Raw genomic sequence first — 15,830 nt, forward strand, 5'->3', positions numbered from 1 at the left:
ATTATTTTCATTAGTTTCAATAAATTTTTTGATTTCCTGCTTGATTTCCTCTTGGACCCATATGTCATTAAGTAGAATGCTGTTTAATTTCCATGTGCTAGTGTAGTTTCCAGAATTTCGTTTGTTATTGGTTTCTAGTTTTAATCCATTGTGGTCTGAGAAAATACATGGGATAATTCCAATTTTTTTGAATTTATTGAGACTTGATTTGTGACCTAATATGTGATCTATCCTGGAGAATGATCCATGTGCTGATGAGAAGAATGAATATTCTGAGGTTGTTGTATGGAATGTTCTGTAGATATCTGCCAAGTCCAATTAGTCTAGAGTATTGTTTAGATCTTGTGTTTCTCTGGTGATTCTTTGCCTAGATGATCTGTCCAATATTGACAGTGGGGTGTTCAGGTCCCCTGCTATTATGGTATTAGTGTCTATTTCCTTCTTTAGGTCTAATAGAGTTTGTTTTATAAATCTGGCTGCTCCAACATTGGGTGCGTACATATTTATGATTGTTATGTCTTCTTGAAGGATCAGTCCTTTTATCATTACGTAGTGTCCCTCATTGTCTCTTTTTATGGTTTTTAGTTTAAAGTCTATTTTGTCAGATATAAGAATAGCTACTCCAGCTCGTTTTTCTTTTCTGTTTGCATGGTAAATCTTTTTCCATCCTTTCACTCTTAGTCTATGTGAATCTTTATGGGTGAGGTGGGTTGAAGGTAGCATATAGTTGGGTCCTCCTTTTTAATCCAGTCAGCCAGTCTGTATCTTTTGATTGGGGAATTTAAGCCTTTTACATTAAGAGTTGTTATTGAAAAGTGTTGATTTATTCCTAGCATTTTATTGATCATTGTTTGGTTGTCTTAGGTGTCTTTTGTTCCTTGCTTTCTGATTTACTGTTTGTTTTCTGTGTTTGTTGGTTCCTTAGGTTGTAGATAGCGTTTTTGTTTGTTTGTTTGTTTTCTCTTCATGAATGCCATTTTTATTCTACTAGTGGGTTTTGATTTTTCTTGGGTTTTTATGGCAGTGGTAGTTCTTTTTCAGGAACCAAACCCAGTATTCCCTTGAGAATTTCTTGTAAGGGTGGTCGTGTGGTGGTGAACTCCCACAGTTTTTGTTTGTCTGAGAAATATACTATTTGCCCTTCATTTTGGAAGGATAGCCTTGCAGGGTAGCGTATTCTTGGCTGACAGTCTCTGTCTTTTAATATTTTGAATGTATCATCCCATTCCTTTCTGGATTTTAGGGTTTGTGATGAAAGTTTGATGTTAGCCTGATTGGGGCTCCCTTATAGGTGATTTAACACTTCTCTCTTGCAGCTTTTAAGATTCTTTCTTTATCTTTGAGTTTTGCCAGATTGACTACAACATGTCTTGGAGAAGACCTTTTTGGGTTGAATACATTTGGAGATCGTTGAACTTCCTGGATCTGAACATCTGTGATTTTTCCTATACCTGGGAAGTTTTCTGCCACTATTTTGTTGAATATGTTTTCAATGCAATCTCTTTTTTCCTCCCCTTCTCGAATACCCATGACTCCAATATCTGAGCGCTTAAGATTGTCTGATATCTCTCTCAGATTTTCTTCAATGCCTTTGATTCTTTTTTTTTTTTTCCTCTGCTTGTGTTGTTTCAAACAGCCCATCTTCAAGTTCAGAGGTTCTCTCTTCAACTTCCGCAAGCCTGCTGGTTAAACTCTCCATTGTGTTTTTTATTTCGCTGAATAACTTCTTCAGTTCGGCAAGTTCTGCTACATATTTTTTCAGGGCATTGATTTCCTTGTACATTTCTTCTTTCAGGTCCTGTATACTTTTCCTCATTTCATTATGATGTCTAGCTGAGTTTTCTAGTATCTCATTCAGTTCCCTTAGAATTATCACTCGAAATTCCTTGTCAGTCATTTGAAGGGCTTCTTGTTCTATAGGATCTAGAGCTTGAGAGTTATTATCCTTTGGTGGTGTACTTTATTGATTTTTCATATTTCTGGTATCTTTTCTTTGATGTTTATTCATTGTGGCAGGGGGTTTCACAGTCCACAGGTTTGACACTATTGACTGACTAAGATGTTGCTGTGGTTGCCAATTTGGTATGGCTACCTCAGTGACTGCTCAGTTGGCCACTAGTGCCTGTGTGTGTGGTTGCCTAGGGTCTTGGGCCTCTCCGGGGAGCCACCTCTCTGGTCAGCTTGGACTCTGCCGGGCTGCTGGATCATGGAGCAGTATCACAGGGTGTGTGGTCTCTGCTGAGCTTCCACCTCCCGTGCTGGACTTCTCCCTGTTCCGTGCACTCTGGCCCGGGCTGCTGGGATGCGCCAAGGCACCGCAGAGTGTGTGGTCTCTGCAGAGCTTCCCCTTCCCCTGCAGGAAGTCTCCCTGCTCTGTGTGTGCTAGGCTGGGATTGGGATGGAGCCGGGTGGTGGTGGTGAAGCCTACCTGCTGCTGGATCGTGCGGCGGCAGTCCCCCCAACAGGGTGTGTGGACTCTACGGAGTTTCTAACTCCCTTGCTGGACGTCTCTGTGCTCTGTATGCATTGGGCTGGGCTGCTGGATCACGTGGGAGCAGTGTGGTCCCCGTGGAGTTCCTCCCTCCCCAGCCAGAAGTCTCCCTTCTCCGAGTGCACTAGGCCGGGCTGGGAATGGAGCCGGGTGCCTGCGGTGAAGCCTACCTGCTGGATCATGCAGTGGCAGCCCCACAGGGTGTGTGGTTTCTGCGGAGCCTCCGCCTCCCTTACTGGACGTCTCCCCACTCTGTGCACACTGGGCTGGGCTGGGAATGGAGCTGGGTGGCAGCGGTGAAGCCTATCTGCCAGATCATGCGACGGTGGCCCCGCAGGGCATGTGGTCTCTGTGGAGCTTCCACCTCCCCCGCTGGACGTCTCCCCATTCCATATGCACTTGATGTTATGTTTTTATAGTTTAAATCAGTTGATTTGTGGGAGAGAGTGATGCTAGGGACCGTCTATTCCGCCATCTTGACTGGAAGTCCAAGTTTTCCTTTTTCACTACATCCTCATCAACACGTTTTATCTTTTTTCTTTTTCATTAAAGCATTCTTACAGGTGTGAGATGACATCTCACTGGGGGTTTGATTTGCATTTTCTTCATGATTATTGATGTTGAGCATGTTTTTCACATACTTGTTGGCCTTTTGTATGTCTTCTTTTGAGAAATGACTATTCAGGTCATTTGCCCATTTTTAATAAGTTTATTTGTTTTCTTGCTATTGAGTTGTTTGAGTTCATTATATATTTTACATAATAGCCTTATGAGATATAAGCTTTGCAGATATTTTTTCCCATCTGTAGGTTGTCTGTTCACTCTGTTGTTTTCTTTGCTGTGCAGAAGCTTTTTAGTTTGATGCTGTTGTGGATTGAATTATGTCCCCCTCAAGCTCATTAAAGTTTGAATTGTGTACCCCAAGTTTTATGTATTAGAAACTTGGCCTCCACTGTGACTGTCAAGAGGGTAGGAAATCCTATTATGGTAATTGATAGGTGGAGCCTTAAAGATGTGTTTGGATTGTAGGACCATGCACTAGTGAATTAATTAAAAATTGTGGTCAGGGGCGTGGTTCTGAGGGCTTTAAAAGAATAAGAGAGTCTTTCTCTCTCTTGCTCTTTCTGCTTCCACCATCTTGCAGTGTGAAACCCCTAGGTCACTGTCGCCACCACCAGATGGACTTTGGACTTCCCAGACTCAGAAACTTTAAGCAATATATTTCATTTTCTTTATAGATCACCCAGTTCTGTGTACTTTTTATAAGCAACATAAACGGACTAATACAGATGCACTCCCATTTGTCTGTTTTTGCTTTTATTGCCTGTACATTTGGACCCATATCCAAAAAATTATTGTCCAGACTAATGTTTAGAAGTTTTTTCCTATGTTTCCTTCTAGTAGTTTTACAATTTCAGGTCTTACAGTTAAGTCTTTAATCCATTTTGATTGATTTTTATATAAGGTGTGAGATAAGGATCCAGTTTCATTCTTCTGCAAGTGGATATTCAGTTTTCCCAATACCACATATTGAACAGGCTGTCTTTTCCCTATTTTGTGTTGCTGTTGATTGAATGTCCCTCCAAACTCATTGAAACAATCCCCACTGTGACAGTGTTCAGAGGGCAGGAAATCCTATTACAGCAATTTAAAGGTGGAGCTTTAAGAGGTGTGATTAGATTGTGTGGACTGTTCCCTAGGGAATGGATTGATCCATTCATGAGTAATGAGCATGGTTCTGATGGCTTTAAAAGGAGAGCTAGTGAAGAGTTGTTTCTCTTGCTCCTGCCATTTTGCCAGGTAACACTCTATATTGCTGTGAAGAGTCACCACCCACCAACAAGACCCCCACCAGATGTGTTCCCTGGACTCTGGATTCCCCAGTCTTTGAAACTGTAAGGAATAAATATTATTTCTTTATAAATTACCCAGTTTCAGGTATTTTGTTATAAGCAACAGAGACAGACTAATACATGTGTTCTTGGCACCTTTGCTGAAGACCAGTTGACCATAAATGCATGCATTTATTTCTGGGCTTTCTATTCTGTTCCACAGGTTTGTATGTCTGTTTTTATGCCAGTACCATACTGTTTTGGTTACTATAGCTTTGTGGTAGGTTTTGAAATCAGGAAAAGTGCTGCCTCCAGCTTTGTTCTTTTTGCTCAAGACTGGTTTGGCTATTCAAGGTCTTTTGTGGTTCCATACAAAATCTAGAATTGTTTTTTCTATACAAAAATCTATTGGAATTTTGATAGGGATTGCAGTGAATCTGTAGATTGCTTTAGGTAGCATGGACATTTTTTCCCCAAAACTATTTTTTTACTTATGTCATGCTGGTTGTGGGAGACAGTTTAATTGTATTAATTCTTACAGTTCGTGAACATGGGATTTCTCCCCATTTGTGTTTTTTTTCAATTTTATCAATATTTTTTATAGTTTTCTACATAAAGGTGTTCTTTGTTTTGGGGTGGGTTTTTTTGTGACTGGCTGGTACAGGGATCTGAACTCTTGACTTTAGTATTATCAGCACCTCACTCTAACCAAGTGAGCTAAATGGCCAACCCTATTTTCTGCAAATAGATCTTTAATACCTTTGGTTAAATTTATTCGTAAGTATTTTATTATTATTCGATGTTATTGTAAATGGAATTGTATTCTTAATTTCTTTTTTGACTAGTTTGCTGTTGGTGTATAGAAAAAATACTGATTTATGCATATTGAGTTTGTATCATGCAACTTTACTAACTTCATTGATTAGTTCTAACAGTTTTTTGGTGAAGTCTTTTAAGGCTTTTTATATATAAGATTATGTCATCTGCAAAGAGGGACAACTTACTTCCTTTCTGATTTGGATGCCTTTTATTTCTTTTTCTTACCTAATTGTCTGGCTAGGACTTCTAGTACTACATTGAATAGAAGTGGTGAGAGTGGGCATCCTTGTCTTGTTCCTCATCTAAGAGGAAAAGCTTTCAGCTTTTCACTGAATATATTAGCTCTGGGCTTGTCATATATGACCTTTATTATGTTGAGGTCACATTCCTTCTATACCTAATTTGCTGACCTGTAAGAATGGCTTTAATAAAAAAAGACAAAAGTGTTCACAAGAATGTGGTGAAAAGGGAACCCTTTTTGTACACTGCTGGTGGGAATGTAAACTGGTACAGTCATATAAAAAAAACTGTATGAGGGTTCCTCAAAAAATTAAAAAGAGAACTACCATATGCTCCAGCAATTCCACTTCTGGGTATATATGCAAAGGAAATGAAATCAGTGTGTCAAAGAGATATATGCATTCCCATGTTCAATTGGAACATTATCAACAATAGTCAATATATGGAATCAATCTAAATGTCTATTGAAGGATGAATGGACAAAGAAAATGTGGCATATACAGTGATGATATTTCAGTCAACAAAAAACCACATATACAGCAGTGGTCCCATAAGACTATAAAGGAGCTGAAAAATTCCTATCACTTAGGAATTTGTAGCTATATTGTAGGATATTGTAGCTATAACATAGTAGTGTAACGCATTACTCATGTAGGAGCAATAGGCTATCCTCTATGATGTTCACACAATGACGAAATTGCCTAACCACATCTTTCTCAAAATATATCCCCATCATTAATCAATGCATGACAACGGAATACTACTTAGCCTTTAAAAAGAAGGAAAATCTAGGGCCAGCCCATGGCTCACTTGGGAGAGTGTGGTGCTGATAACACCAAAGCCACGGGTTCAGAGAGCATGGTGCTAACACCACCAAGTCAAGGGTCAAGATCCCCTTACCGGTCATCTATTAAAAAAAAAAAAAGGAAAATCTGTCATTTGTAACAACAATCTGTTATTTGGATGAGCTTGGAGGACATTATACTTAGTGAAATAAGCCAGGCACAGAAAGAGAAATACTGTAATTTCACTATATGTGGAATCTAACAAAAACCGAAACTAATAGAAGCAGAAAATAGAATCATGGTTACCAGGTGCTGGCCAGGGTGGGGAAGGAGGAAGGGGAATGGGGAAATGTTGCTTAAAGTGTACAAGGTTTCAGTCAGAAGGAATAAATTTTGGAGATCTATTGTGCAGCATGATGACCATAGGTAAGAATAATATACTGTACACTTGACAATTGCTGAGAGTAGATGTTTTTTCTCCTCTGTCTTTTTGTTGTTGTTGTTCTTTTATTATCTTTTTTTCTTTTTTCTTCAGAGAGTAGATTTTAAATGTTCTCATCACAAAAAATAACAATGTGAAAGGATGAATACGTTAATTAGCTTTATTTAATCATTCCACAATGTACACATAAATCAAAACATCATGTGCACAATATATACAATTTTTTTGTCAATTTAAAAAAATAAAATAAAATGAGATCTACTTAAAATAATGCACCAATCTTATACACCTTATATCCCGAGGCTCAACTTCAAGTACTTCAACTTTCATTGTTAAAGATATTATCAGGCATGCTTTAATACGTTCAAAGTCTTCTCATATACCTAATTCACAGTGAGGGTTATGGTAATTATCTGCTTTGTCTCCAGCCTCTGTAACCTGATCATCTCAGCTGTTTCTGATGTGGGCTTTCTTAACCCTCACCTGTTGGTTCAGCTCCACTTAGGACTGAGAGTGGTCCCATTTCTAGTGGAACCCAGTTCAGTAGTTCTGCCTCCCAATTTTGTTGGCATTTCTATTCCTGTTCTTCTCTTTCATCCCGAGTCAAATAACTGGGCATGTATTTTGTTCCTTTGGTATCCTGCCAGTTTCTTAAATGGGCTCTATTTTTTCTCTGCCTGATCCCCAATTCCTCAGGACCATGGATCTTCCTTGCCGCTTGTTTTCTGTGGACTAGATTTCTCCCCTTAGATTGTTGATTCCTCATCCATGCTGCCTTTGCTGCCAAATACCTGTCCGATGTTCTGCCTGTTGTTGTCACCTTCTACTTTTTCCATTTTCACCTTTAATTGTCTATTGGATTTAGCAGCATGGTGCCCTTTGATGACTCAGCAATAAGGATTTGGTGGATTGATGGGTACAGAAGCCATAATGAAGGCAGTTGTTATAGTCTTTCTAAGAGATTTGGCTTTGAAGGAGTGCAAAGAAATAACATGATAATTTAGATGGGAGAGATTTGGGCATATTTATAAGTCAGTAGGAATGATCCAGCTGAAAGCAAGCAGTTGGATATAGAGAAAGAGAAAGGATAGCTGATAGTACAAGATTGAGAAAGTGGGAGAGGCAGCTATCTTCCACTGTAAGAACAAGAACAACAACAACAAAAGGCAGTGAGAAGAAAAAGAGAATAAGCAGATACAAAGAAAGATGTGGAGACAAGAGTTGGTAAGTACCCAGGAGTACTTATTGCCTGGGTCGCAATCTTCTGTGAGGCCCAGTTATTCGAGATATTTCAAAATACTTTCTACTGGTTCCCCCCACCACCTTTTTTTTTTTTTTTTTAAAGATGACCAGTAAGGGGATCTTAACCCTTGACTTGGTGTTATCAACACCACACTCTCCCAAGTAAGCCACGGGCCAGCCCTTCCCTTTTTCTTTACACTAGCCAAAGCCAGTTTCTAAGGCTTGCAAGAAGACACTTTGGTCATGACCTCACTGCATTTCAACTCTCCCCAAACTTTTCAACATTTTTAACAGCAAGGTTTCTGGCCTGAGTCAGTTATAAGAAATTCCAGAGTCCCTAGTACATTTGGAGCCTAAGTTTTACCCAAGACCTGTTTTTCCTCCATCTCTAAAACGATGATTTTGTCTCCTGCTTCACAGAAAAAACAGGCCTTATGAAGGAAACTCCTTCCCTCAGATATATATTTTTTTATTTATACCTACCTCCTGGAATTTCTGCTACATTCACATGGGAAAACTTTCTGAGGGAAGTGGTATCAGCAGGGTGTGCTCCTCCAATAACAGTTTCCTGATTTTCTTAATCTTTTTTAAAGAAAAATTTACTATTCCATTCGATAATTGATTAGGCCTTTCATTTTGGACAGAACTTCTATTTGTAAAAGCATATTCAAATGGGAAATCCTAACCCTTTGCAACTATTGTTTTTGCACACAAGTAACTTGGTAGGCTTCTCGATCATCTGTACTTTAGATTGTGGTGGAGCTAATTATTGTTTTTGTTTGTTTGTTTGTTTGTTTAGCAGCTGGCCTATATGGGGACCCAAACCCTTGATCTCAGTCTTGGGTATAACACTATGCTCTAACTGACTGAGCTAACCGGCCAGCCTTTCATGGCATTTTCTGATCCAATGGAAGGACAATAACAACTCATGATATTGTGTGGCATTTTATGGCTATAAAACACTTTAACATTTCTTATCTCATTTGAACTACTGGACAAAACTGAGTTTAGAATTGGGAGAGTTGTCTTGGTTCCCAACTCTGCCACTTCCAAACTCAGTACTCGTATCAGGGATAAGTTACAGAGTGTGTGAGTGCTAAGAAACTTAGATATTTGTTCATCAGACAAGAAACAGTTACATAGCCACTAATCCTCTAGGGGCTCCGGTTCTCTGGTATTAAAAGGGGACTCCTTGTCTCTTTCTCTAGGAACCCCTTTGTTCAGAATTTAACAAAACTACCATGCTGCCAGCTGCCTTGAGGAGAGGGCATATGAGTGACCTTGTCTAGAAGACAGTGGAGAAAAGTTCTAGGAAAGGAGATAGAGAAAAACAAATCCTCAAATGTATTGATACCACATTAAAAAACAATTATGATAAGTAAACAAATATTTTAGTACCTCAACTGAAATTTAAGAACAAAGCTTGACTATGATATTAAATGGACAGGAGGTAGGAAGGTATAGTAGTACTTAATAGCTGTTTTTGTATTTTGGGCCTGGCTCTCTCAGACACAGCTCTGTTTCCAGCAGTTAACAAACATCGTTCTTTCTTTCAACAAATATTTATTATGAGTCTAATATGTCAGACTTTACAGAACAGACTTACAGGAGCAAAACCAGAATGGTTTTAGCAACTGAGGTTGGAACAGGAACAGAACATTAGGCTTGAGACAAGGGGAGTGACGTCAGCAACCCTAAAGATAAGCAACAAGAGGATGTGAGGTGCCTGTGAATCTTCAACTTCTGCAGCCTTTCTGTCTTCGGTAAAGCTCCACTTTTGTCTCTAAGGCCTTCATAAGCCTCAACTCTCTCTTCCCCAACTCCACCCAATCACTGTAAGTAACCACCCTCAATAATGATGATGATGATAATAATGATAAAACTAAACTCCTTGTAAACCATTCCTGCTTCATTCTTTGGTCTCAGGATACCTTATCAATTTGGTGGGCATTATACTGTTCACTCACACTTGGACACTGAGCCATCTCATTTCCACACAGAAGTTAGCAACACTGCTTTTCGAATCTTTTTAAAGGATTAGGGAGCCTATGAAATATAAAGGGACCTAAACTGATAATGTAAGAACAGTGATTATTATACCAGCAAACACTGTCGGACAGAAAGCTGATGGTGGGACTGGAGTTTAAAATACAAAAGTCATGTTTATCCAGTGCTGTGTTGTACAATAGGACAGTCACCTGCCACATGTGGCAACTTAAACTTAATTAAAATTAAATAACATTTAAAAAAATTCAGACTGGCCAGTTACCTCATTTGATTAGAGCATTGTATTATAAAACCAAAATCAAGGGTTTGGATCCACATACTGGCCAGCTGCAAAAAAAAAAAAAAAAGAAAGAAAAGAAATAAAAGAAAAAATTCAGCTCTTTAGCTGAATGTCAACAGGCACATGTGGCAAGTGGCTACTGTATTGAAGAGCACAGATATAGAACGTTTCTATAACACTGCTGAAACTTCTACTGGAGAGCATTGATCTAGCAATATCCAGGGTAAAAGGGGTCCAGATATTACAGAAAGTTGGGCATTGGGATTATAACAACTTAAGTATAATATTGCTTAGGGCATCCAGTTTCCATTTCTCTGTTTCTCTACTCAACAACTGTAAACTACTTTCCCAACTTTCTGGTATCTAGGAAGAATATGAACTGACTGAAAACAATAAATTTCATTCTGCATGGCAATTAAAATTCTCACTAAATTCATAAATTTGCTTTCTGATTTATCAATGAATATTGGAGGCATGTGTTTGAGAAAGGCTAAGTTTGATTACCCCTGAGTGGATCCAAACGTTGGGAAGGTTTTGCTTAAGGTGAGTGATAGAACGTGACGACATGTGCAGCTGTAAGAAACATGAGACTACTACACTCCCTTCTCTGACCTCCTTCTTCCTCCTTTTCACCCTGCTCAGCTAGGCTGGGTTAGTGTCCTTCCTTTGTACAGTACCCTGTACACCCCTACTAGAACCCTTACTACATTATATTAGCTGTCTATAGAGTGATCCATGCCATTAGTTATAAACTACTCAAGGGCAGACATTTTATTCATTCTTTGTAACTAACATGATGCCTGGAACATAAGAGGTTCTCAGAATTAAGTTTCTGCTACAGATAAATTGTATGGTGTAAGTTAGACTTTTAGGGCCTGGTTAGCAATTCTCTGATGAAGGTACGAATAGGAAATTAAAGATTACATACTGAATTACAGCAATCTCATCAAAATAACCTTGGAGGATTAGGAGCAGGGAAAATGGGAGAGGGAGATTAGAACAATTCCCAATCCACCACCATCACCCAACCCAGGTATCCCAAGTGTGGAAACTAACATTTATGAAACAACTAATATATACTAACGCTTCACAAAAATCATAAACCTCCCATAAATACTATGAAATATTATTCCCACTTTACAAATGAGGAAACTTAATATCAAAGAGGATAAATCAACTCGAACACATGCCAGGCAACTAAAAATAACTAAAGTAGTTTTCAAGTCCAGAACTATTTCATACTTCTATATCTGATACAAATGGAATATTCACTGAAGACTGGGGAGAGATGAGAATTAGCATTAAAAAAAAAATCCTTTAAGAGACACAATTTTATCATAAAAGCACTGAAACTTTACTAAGCTTTTATTTTTCCTATTTGACTTCTCAAAAAGGGTGGCACAGCCAAGAATTTCCTTTCATATGGTTTTATAATTGTATTTGCTTCCTTTCTATTCTGAGACTTTTCCATAAGAACATTCACTTTAAGTTGACTTCTACTGTGTGGCTGGAAGAGTGGATATGCAATAACTCTTTCAAACTCTTTTATCTCTTTCTTTACTCTTTCACGCTTCTCATATGTAGGTGGCTGGTACTGGCTTTTTCTCAAGATTCTTTCCTTGAGTTTTTGCTCTGTAAGTTCTCTACCTCGAATCATGCGTTCTTGGTGATCTTTAATTTGCATCTGTTCCCTGTCATTTACCTGCTTTCTTCTCTGTGCATTCTGGATGCCTGGGTCTTCTGGCCTAATTTTTGGTGATGTTGTTTCAGTGGGGGGTTGTAGTATCTGTCTAAATGTTTTGTTCTTAAATTCTCTGGCCTGGCCTGTTTGATGTATGTGCCTTTCTATGTGTTTCATCTCTCTCTTGGGTAGCAAATAGTACTGTTTTTGTCCCTGTATGCTTTGGGTTGTTTTCCCCTCCATTTTCTTCTTGATTTCATTGCCTGTCTCCTCTTCTTTCATCATTTCCACTATTCTTTTATTGTAATAAGACTCTGCTTTGGCAAGCCAGTAGTCAAGAGAAAGAGCCTGCTCTTTACAGAGTGTTTCATACTCCTCTTGATATTTTTGATTTATCAGTTGTCTTGCTGCTGTTGTATGCACACCACCTAGATTCTGTTGAAGTGAAATTCAGAGTTTTATAATGTAATAATCTTTTTCTTTTGAACACTGGAGCCCACCCTCCCTATTGACACCAAGAAAAGATATGTACTTTTTAAATTTTACTTTAGTGTAATAATTGATTTTACTCCCTCACTCCCAGGTGAGTCTGTGAGCTCTGAAAGTACCCACCACCACAAATCAACAACTAGTTTTATAAACATATAGTTTGGGAGTTTTCAAAATGATACTTGGTTTTACAACTGTAGATATAGTTGGGAAGCATTTGCCATTGTAGACATTCTTCTTGAAGGTGTCACTTAGGCAGAAGGATTTTAAACCTAAGATTCCCTCTCTGAGTAGTTCCAAACTGTCTGATGTGAAGATAATTTATTTACCAAGATCTTTTTCTCCAGTGGGGACTGTTGACCTGCAGCAATCCTAGGATCTTTAGATGCTTTAGCCCAGGCCAATCTGGAAGATAAAAAGGAGACATTAGATTAGAATGTTGGAGGTGTCAGAACACACCTGCTCACATACTGAGTCAAAGAACATAATTGCTTTGGCCAAGATCAAGAGTATTTCCGTCACAAAGAGAAAACCTAATAGGCAGACTACAGCAGGGCCACTTTCCCCATGGGAAATCACTGCATTCCTATGGTGGAGAATCATGAATGCTCTTTTAATAAGAAGAGGATCTTTCCTATCATATGAACTAAAAGCATACTTCTCCTGTGGATTCAGCGTGAACCATTCTGAATCTTGTATCAGGGGTTGGGAGAGGGAAGCAATAGGTTCCTTGGTGAGGTGTTGCCCAAGTACATCTATGCCAGATCCCTTAGTCCTCCAGCCTCCTCTGTTTTCTGAGCTAATTCTAGACTTCAGGTTTATCACTTCATCCTCTTTCTGCTGTTTCTTGATCTGGGCCCTCTCTGCCTCTATCAGCACATACAGCATCTCTGCCCTCTAATCTTTTGTTCTGAAATTCTGTTCTTATTTGGTCACTCACCCCTCTGCTTGCCTACACTGTCATCATTCTTAACCCTAAATCCATTATGAGACCATTCCCTGTTGAGCCCCTCAGGATGGGAAGCTGTGGTTACTCTATGCTTATTTATAGGGCAGACTGATGTCAACAAAAGAGACTACCAACTTTTATGTGTTGTCCCTGGTCAAATCTGAGTTTACTGTGAGGTCATATTTAAGCCACTGAGGATGCCTAGCATTTCATCACTGTGCTTTTTATACCATTTATAATTAAAAGCATGGGCTTTGGAGCCTGACACAGCTGGATTTGAATCCTATTTCCACCACTTCCTATGTGTGTGACTCAGGGAAAGTAACTGAACTTCTCTCTATGTCAATTTCTTCATCTATTAAAATGAAGATATAAGACAAAAATCTGCTTCTCGGGATTACAAAGAAAAAATATGAATTAGATGTAAATAGCTTGGCTTGATGCTATATGTTAAGTTCTCAATAAATGGTAGTTATCTATCCCTCACAGGTCAAGTCCTTGACTCTCTGTAGACTTTCTAGTCTATGTCACATTGGCTTTGCCTTCCCCTAAACTCTTAACATTTTTTATTTCTACAACTCATTTGAAAATTAATCATGCCTTACATTGTGATATCTGTATTCATATATTACTTTCAACACTTTTATGCTGAAATTTAGGCTCATAAAGGGTGGGAACTATAATTTCTACCTATAAATATAATGATCTGTATATATTATCAGAGAGAATCTGATATCAAATATTCAATCTCACTGACCTCTTTGGCACATTCTTATTTGCCTGACTATATGTACCTATTTTGAGAATAAAAAATATTACCATCTTACTTTTATTTCTCTATACATAGCATCCAGCACAGTACTTATCATTAGAGTCTCTGATCTCAAGTTCTCAAAATTAATGATTTGTTGATTATCCTTATCACATAATATATAAGTATTTTCCTCTCTTATATTGCCATAACATTGTATCTATCTTTATTAAGGTATTTACCAATCTTCCTCCAAGTTTACAGGCATATTTGTCTTATATGCCTGTCCTGGGCTCTCACAGTCTGTACCTACTAGTAAACTTTCACTGTATTCTAATTATTCATTTGTGCTCTTTGAGGTCAAGGAACACAGACTTCAACTTTGCTTCCTCAGCCTCAGCTCAAAGCCTGGCATAGGTACTCAATAAATACTTATTGAGTAGATTGTGAGCTCTTGTTGGGAAAGGGCCATGCCTTTTAATGCTTGTGTCCCTTTACTGCATCATCTGCAGTTCCCTAGTTCACTACCAGCCCTCCCACCACTACCACCCAACCTAATAGCTGTGCTAAGATCTTTCATATAAAAGTTCTGGAGCTATCACTATTAGGATAGTATTCATGGCGGATGCTCAATGAATGTTTGTCAAATTAAAAAGGGAAAGCTGGAGAGGATGGAGGGCTAACTTCAATTTCCATTTTTTGAAAGAGACAGACACACAGAAAAGTGAGAATGAAACTCCGTGCCATCGTGGGCTTAGCAAAAGACCTGCCTTTTTAAGACAGACAAAATGACAGCCAATTTCACAGTTAAGTGAAATTATGGGACTTGTCACTCCAGCAGCTTGCTGAGTTTTAACCCCTTTACTCTGGTGACTCTCCATTATTACAGAGAAAGGCAGATGGGAGCTTCTCCCAAGAAAAAAACCATAGCCTGTATCTTTCAGAGGAGAAAACAGTGATGTCTCCAGAACTTTTTTTTTTTTTTAAAGATGACCGGTAAGGGGATCTTAACCCTTGACATGGTGTTATCAGCACCACGCTCTCCAAGTGAGCTAACCGGCCATCCCTATATAGGGATCCGAACCCTTGGCCTTGGTGTTATCAGCACCACACTCTCCCAAGTGAGCCACGGGCCGACCCTCAGAACTTTTATATGAAGGCGCTTAGCACAGCCATCAGGTTGGGGGGCGGTGGTGGTGGTGGGAGGGCTGGGAAGGAACTAGAAAACTTATCTAGAAGCTGCCCCTCCAGGACAAGTTTCTACTTAGATTGTAGATTATAGATAAATGACAACGGCAAGATCTTCTAATGCTACTTATCCTCATGTTTTATAAAAGATTAGGAAAGTGTCAGCTGTCCACCTAATGGATGACAATGATTTAGAGTTGGAGAGATGGGAGACGGGGGAGCGGGTGGAAAGCAGTCCCCAACTGAAAGCCAACTGGACATAAGTCTTGAGACCCTACCTAAGGGGCTCCCTTGACTAATGCTAGGCCTCCCTCATTTGGCAGAAGCCTAAAAGGAGCCCCAACGTCTTCTGTTCCACCATCTCCCAAGTCCTCAGCCCCTTCCCAAGTGTCCCACTTCATCCCGGCTTCCTTTTGTCCCATGGGACTAAACATTTCTCCTTTGCCTTCACTCCATTTCCTGTTCCTTAAGAAGCAGGCTCACCCCTTCCAAGGGCTCTGCATTGCCCCCAAAGCACGCGAGGCTCTGCAGGGAACACTGGGCTCTGCAGAGAACCCAAGCTCGGTCAGCAGGTCCCAAGAAGCACCAGAACTATTAATCCCACAATGCTTAGCTTTGCGCAGCCGCACAAAGG

General features: G+C 39.3%; 1 protein-coding gene across 1 annotated transcript; it reads right to left on the reverse strand.

The window, feature by feature from the left end:
- Positions 1 to 9,514: 9,514 nt before the first annotated feature.
- Positions 9,515 to 13,196, reverse strand: LOC134377618 (uncharacterized protein C10orf120-like). Its single transcript, XM_063096110.1, has 4 exons — positions 12,967 to 13,196; positions 12,638 to 12,713; positions 11,841 to 12,254; positions 9,515 to 9,545 (listed from the first exon to the last, which is right to left on the reverse strand). The coding sequence occupies exons 1-4, from the start codon at positions 13,194 to 13,196 to the stop codon at positions 9,537 to 9,539; spliced, it is 729 nt and encodes a 242-aa protein (XP_062952180.1). The 3' UTR covers positions 9,515 to 9,536.
- Positions 13,197 to 15,830: the final 2,634 nt, after the last annotated feature.

The sequence above is a fragment of the Cynocephalus volans genome, chromosome 5, assembly GCF_027409185.1.
Source record: "Cynocephalus volans isolate mCynVol1 chromosome 5, mCynVol1.pri, whole genome shotgun sequence".
Classification (NCBI taxonomy): Eukaryota; Metazoa; Chordata; class Mammalia; order Dermoptera; family Cynocephalidae; genus Cynocephalus; species Cynocephalus volans.

Coding starts and splice junctions, on each gene's coding strand:
- LOC134377618 (XM_063096110.1), bottom strand. CDS start 13,196: ATGCTGTATGTGCTGATAGAGGCAGAGAGGGCCCAGATCAAGAAACAG. Junction 12,714..12,966: donor ACGCTGAATCCACAGGAGAA/GTATGCTTTTAG, acceptor TTTATCTTCCAG/ATTGGCCTGGGCTAAAGCAT. Junction 12,255..12,637: donor CACTGGAGAAAAAGATCTTG/GTAAATAAATTA, acceptor TCACTTCAACAG/AATCTAGGTGGTGTGCATAC.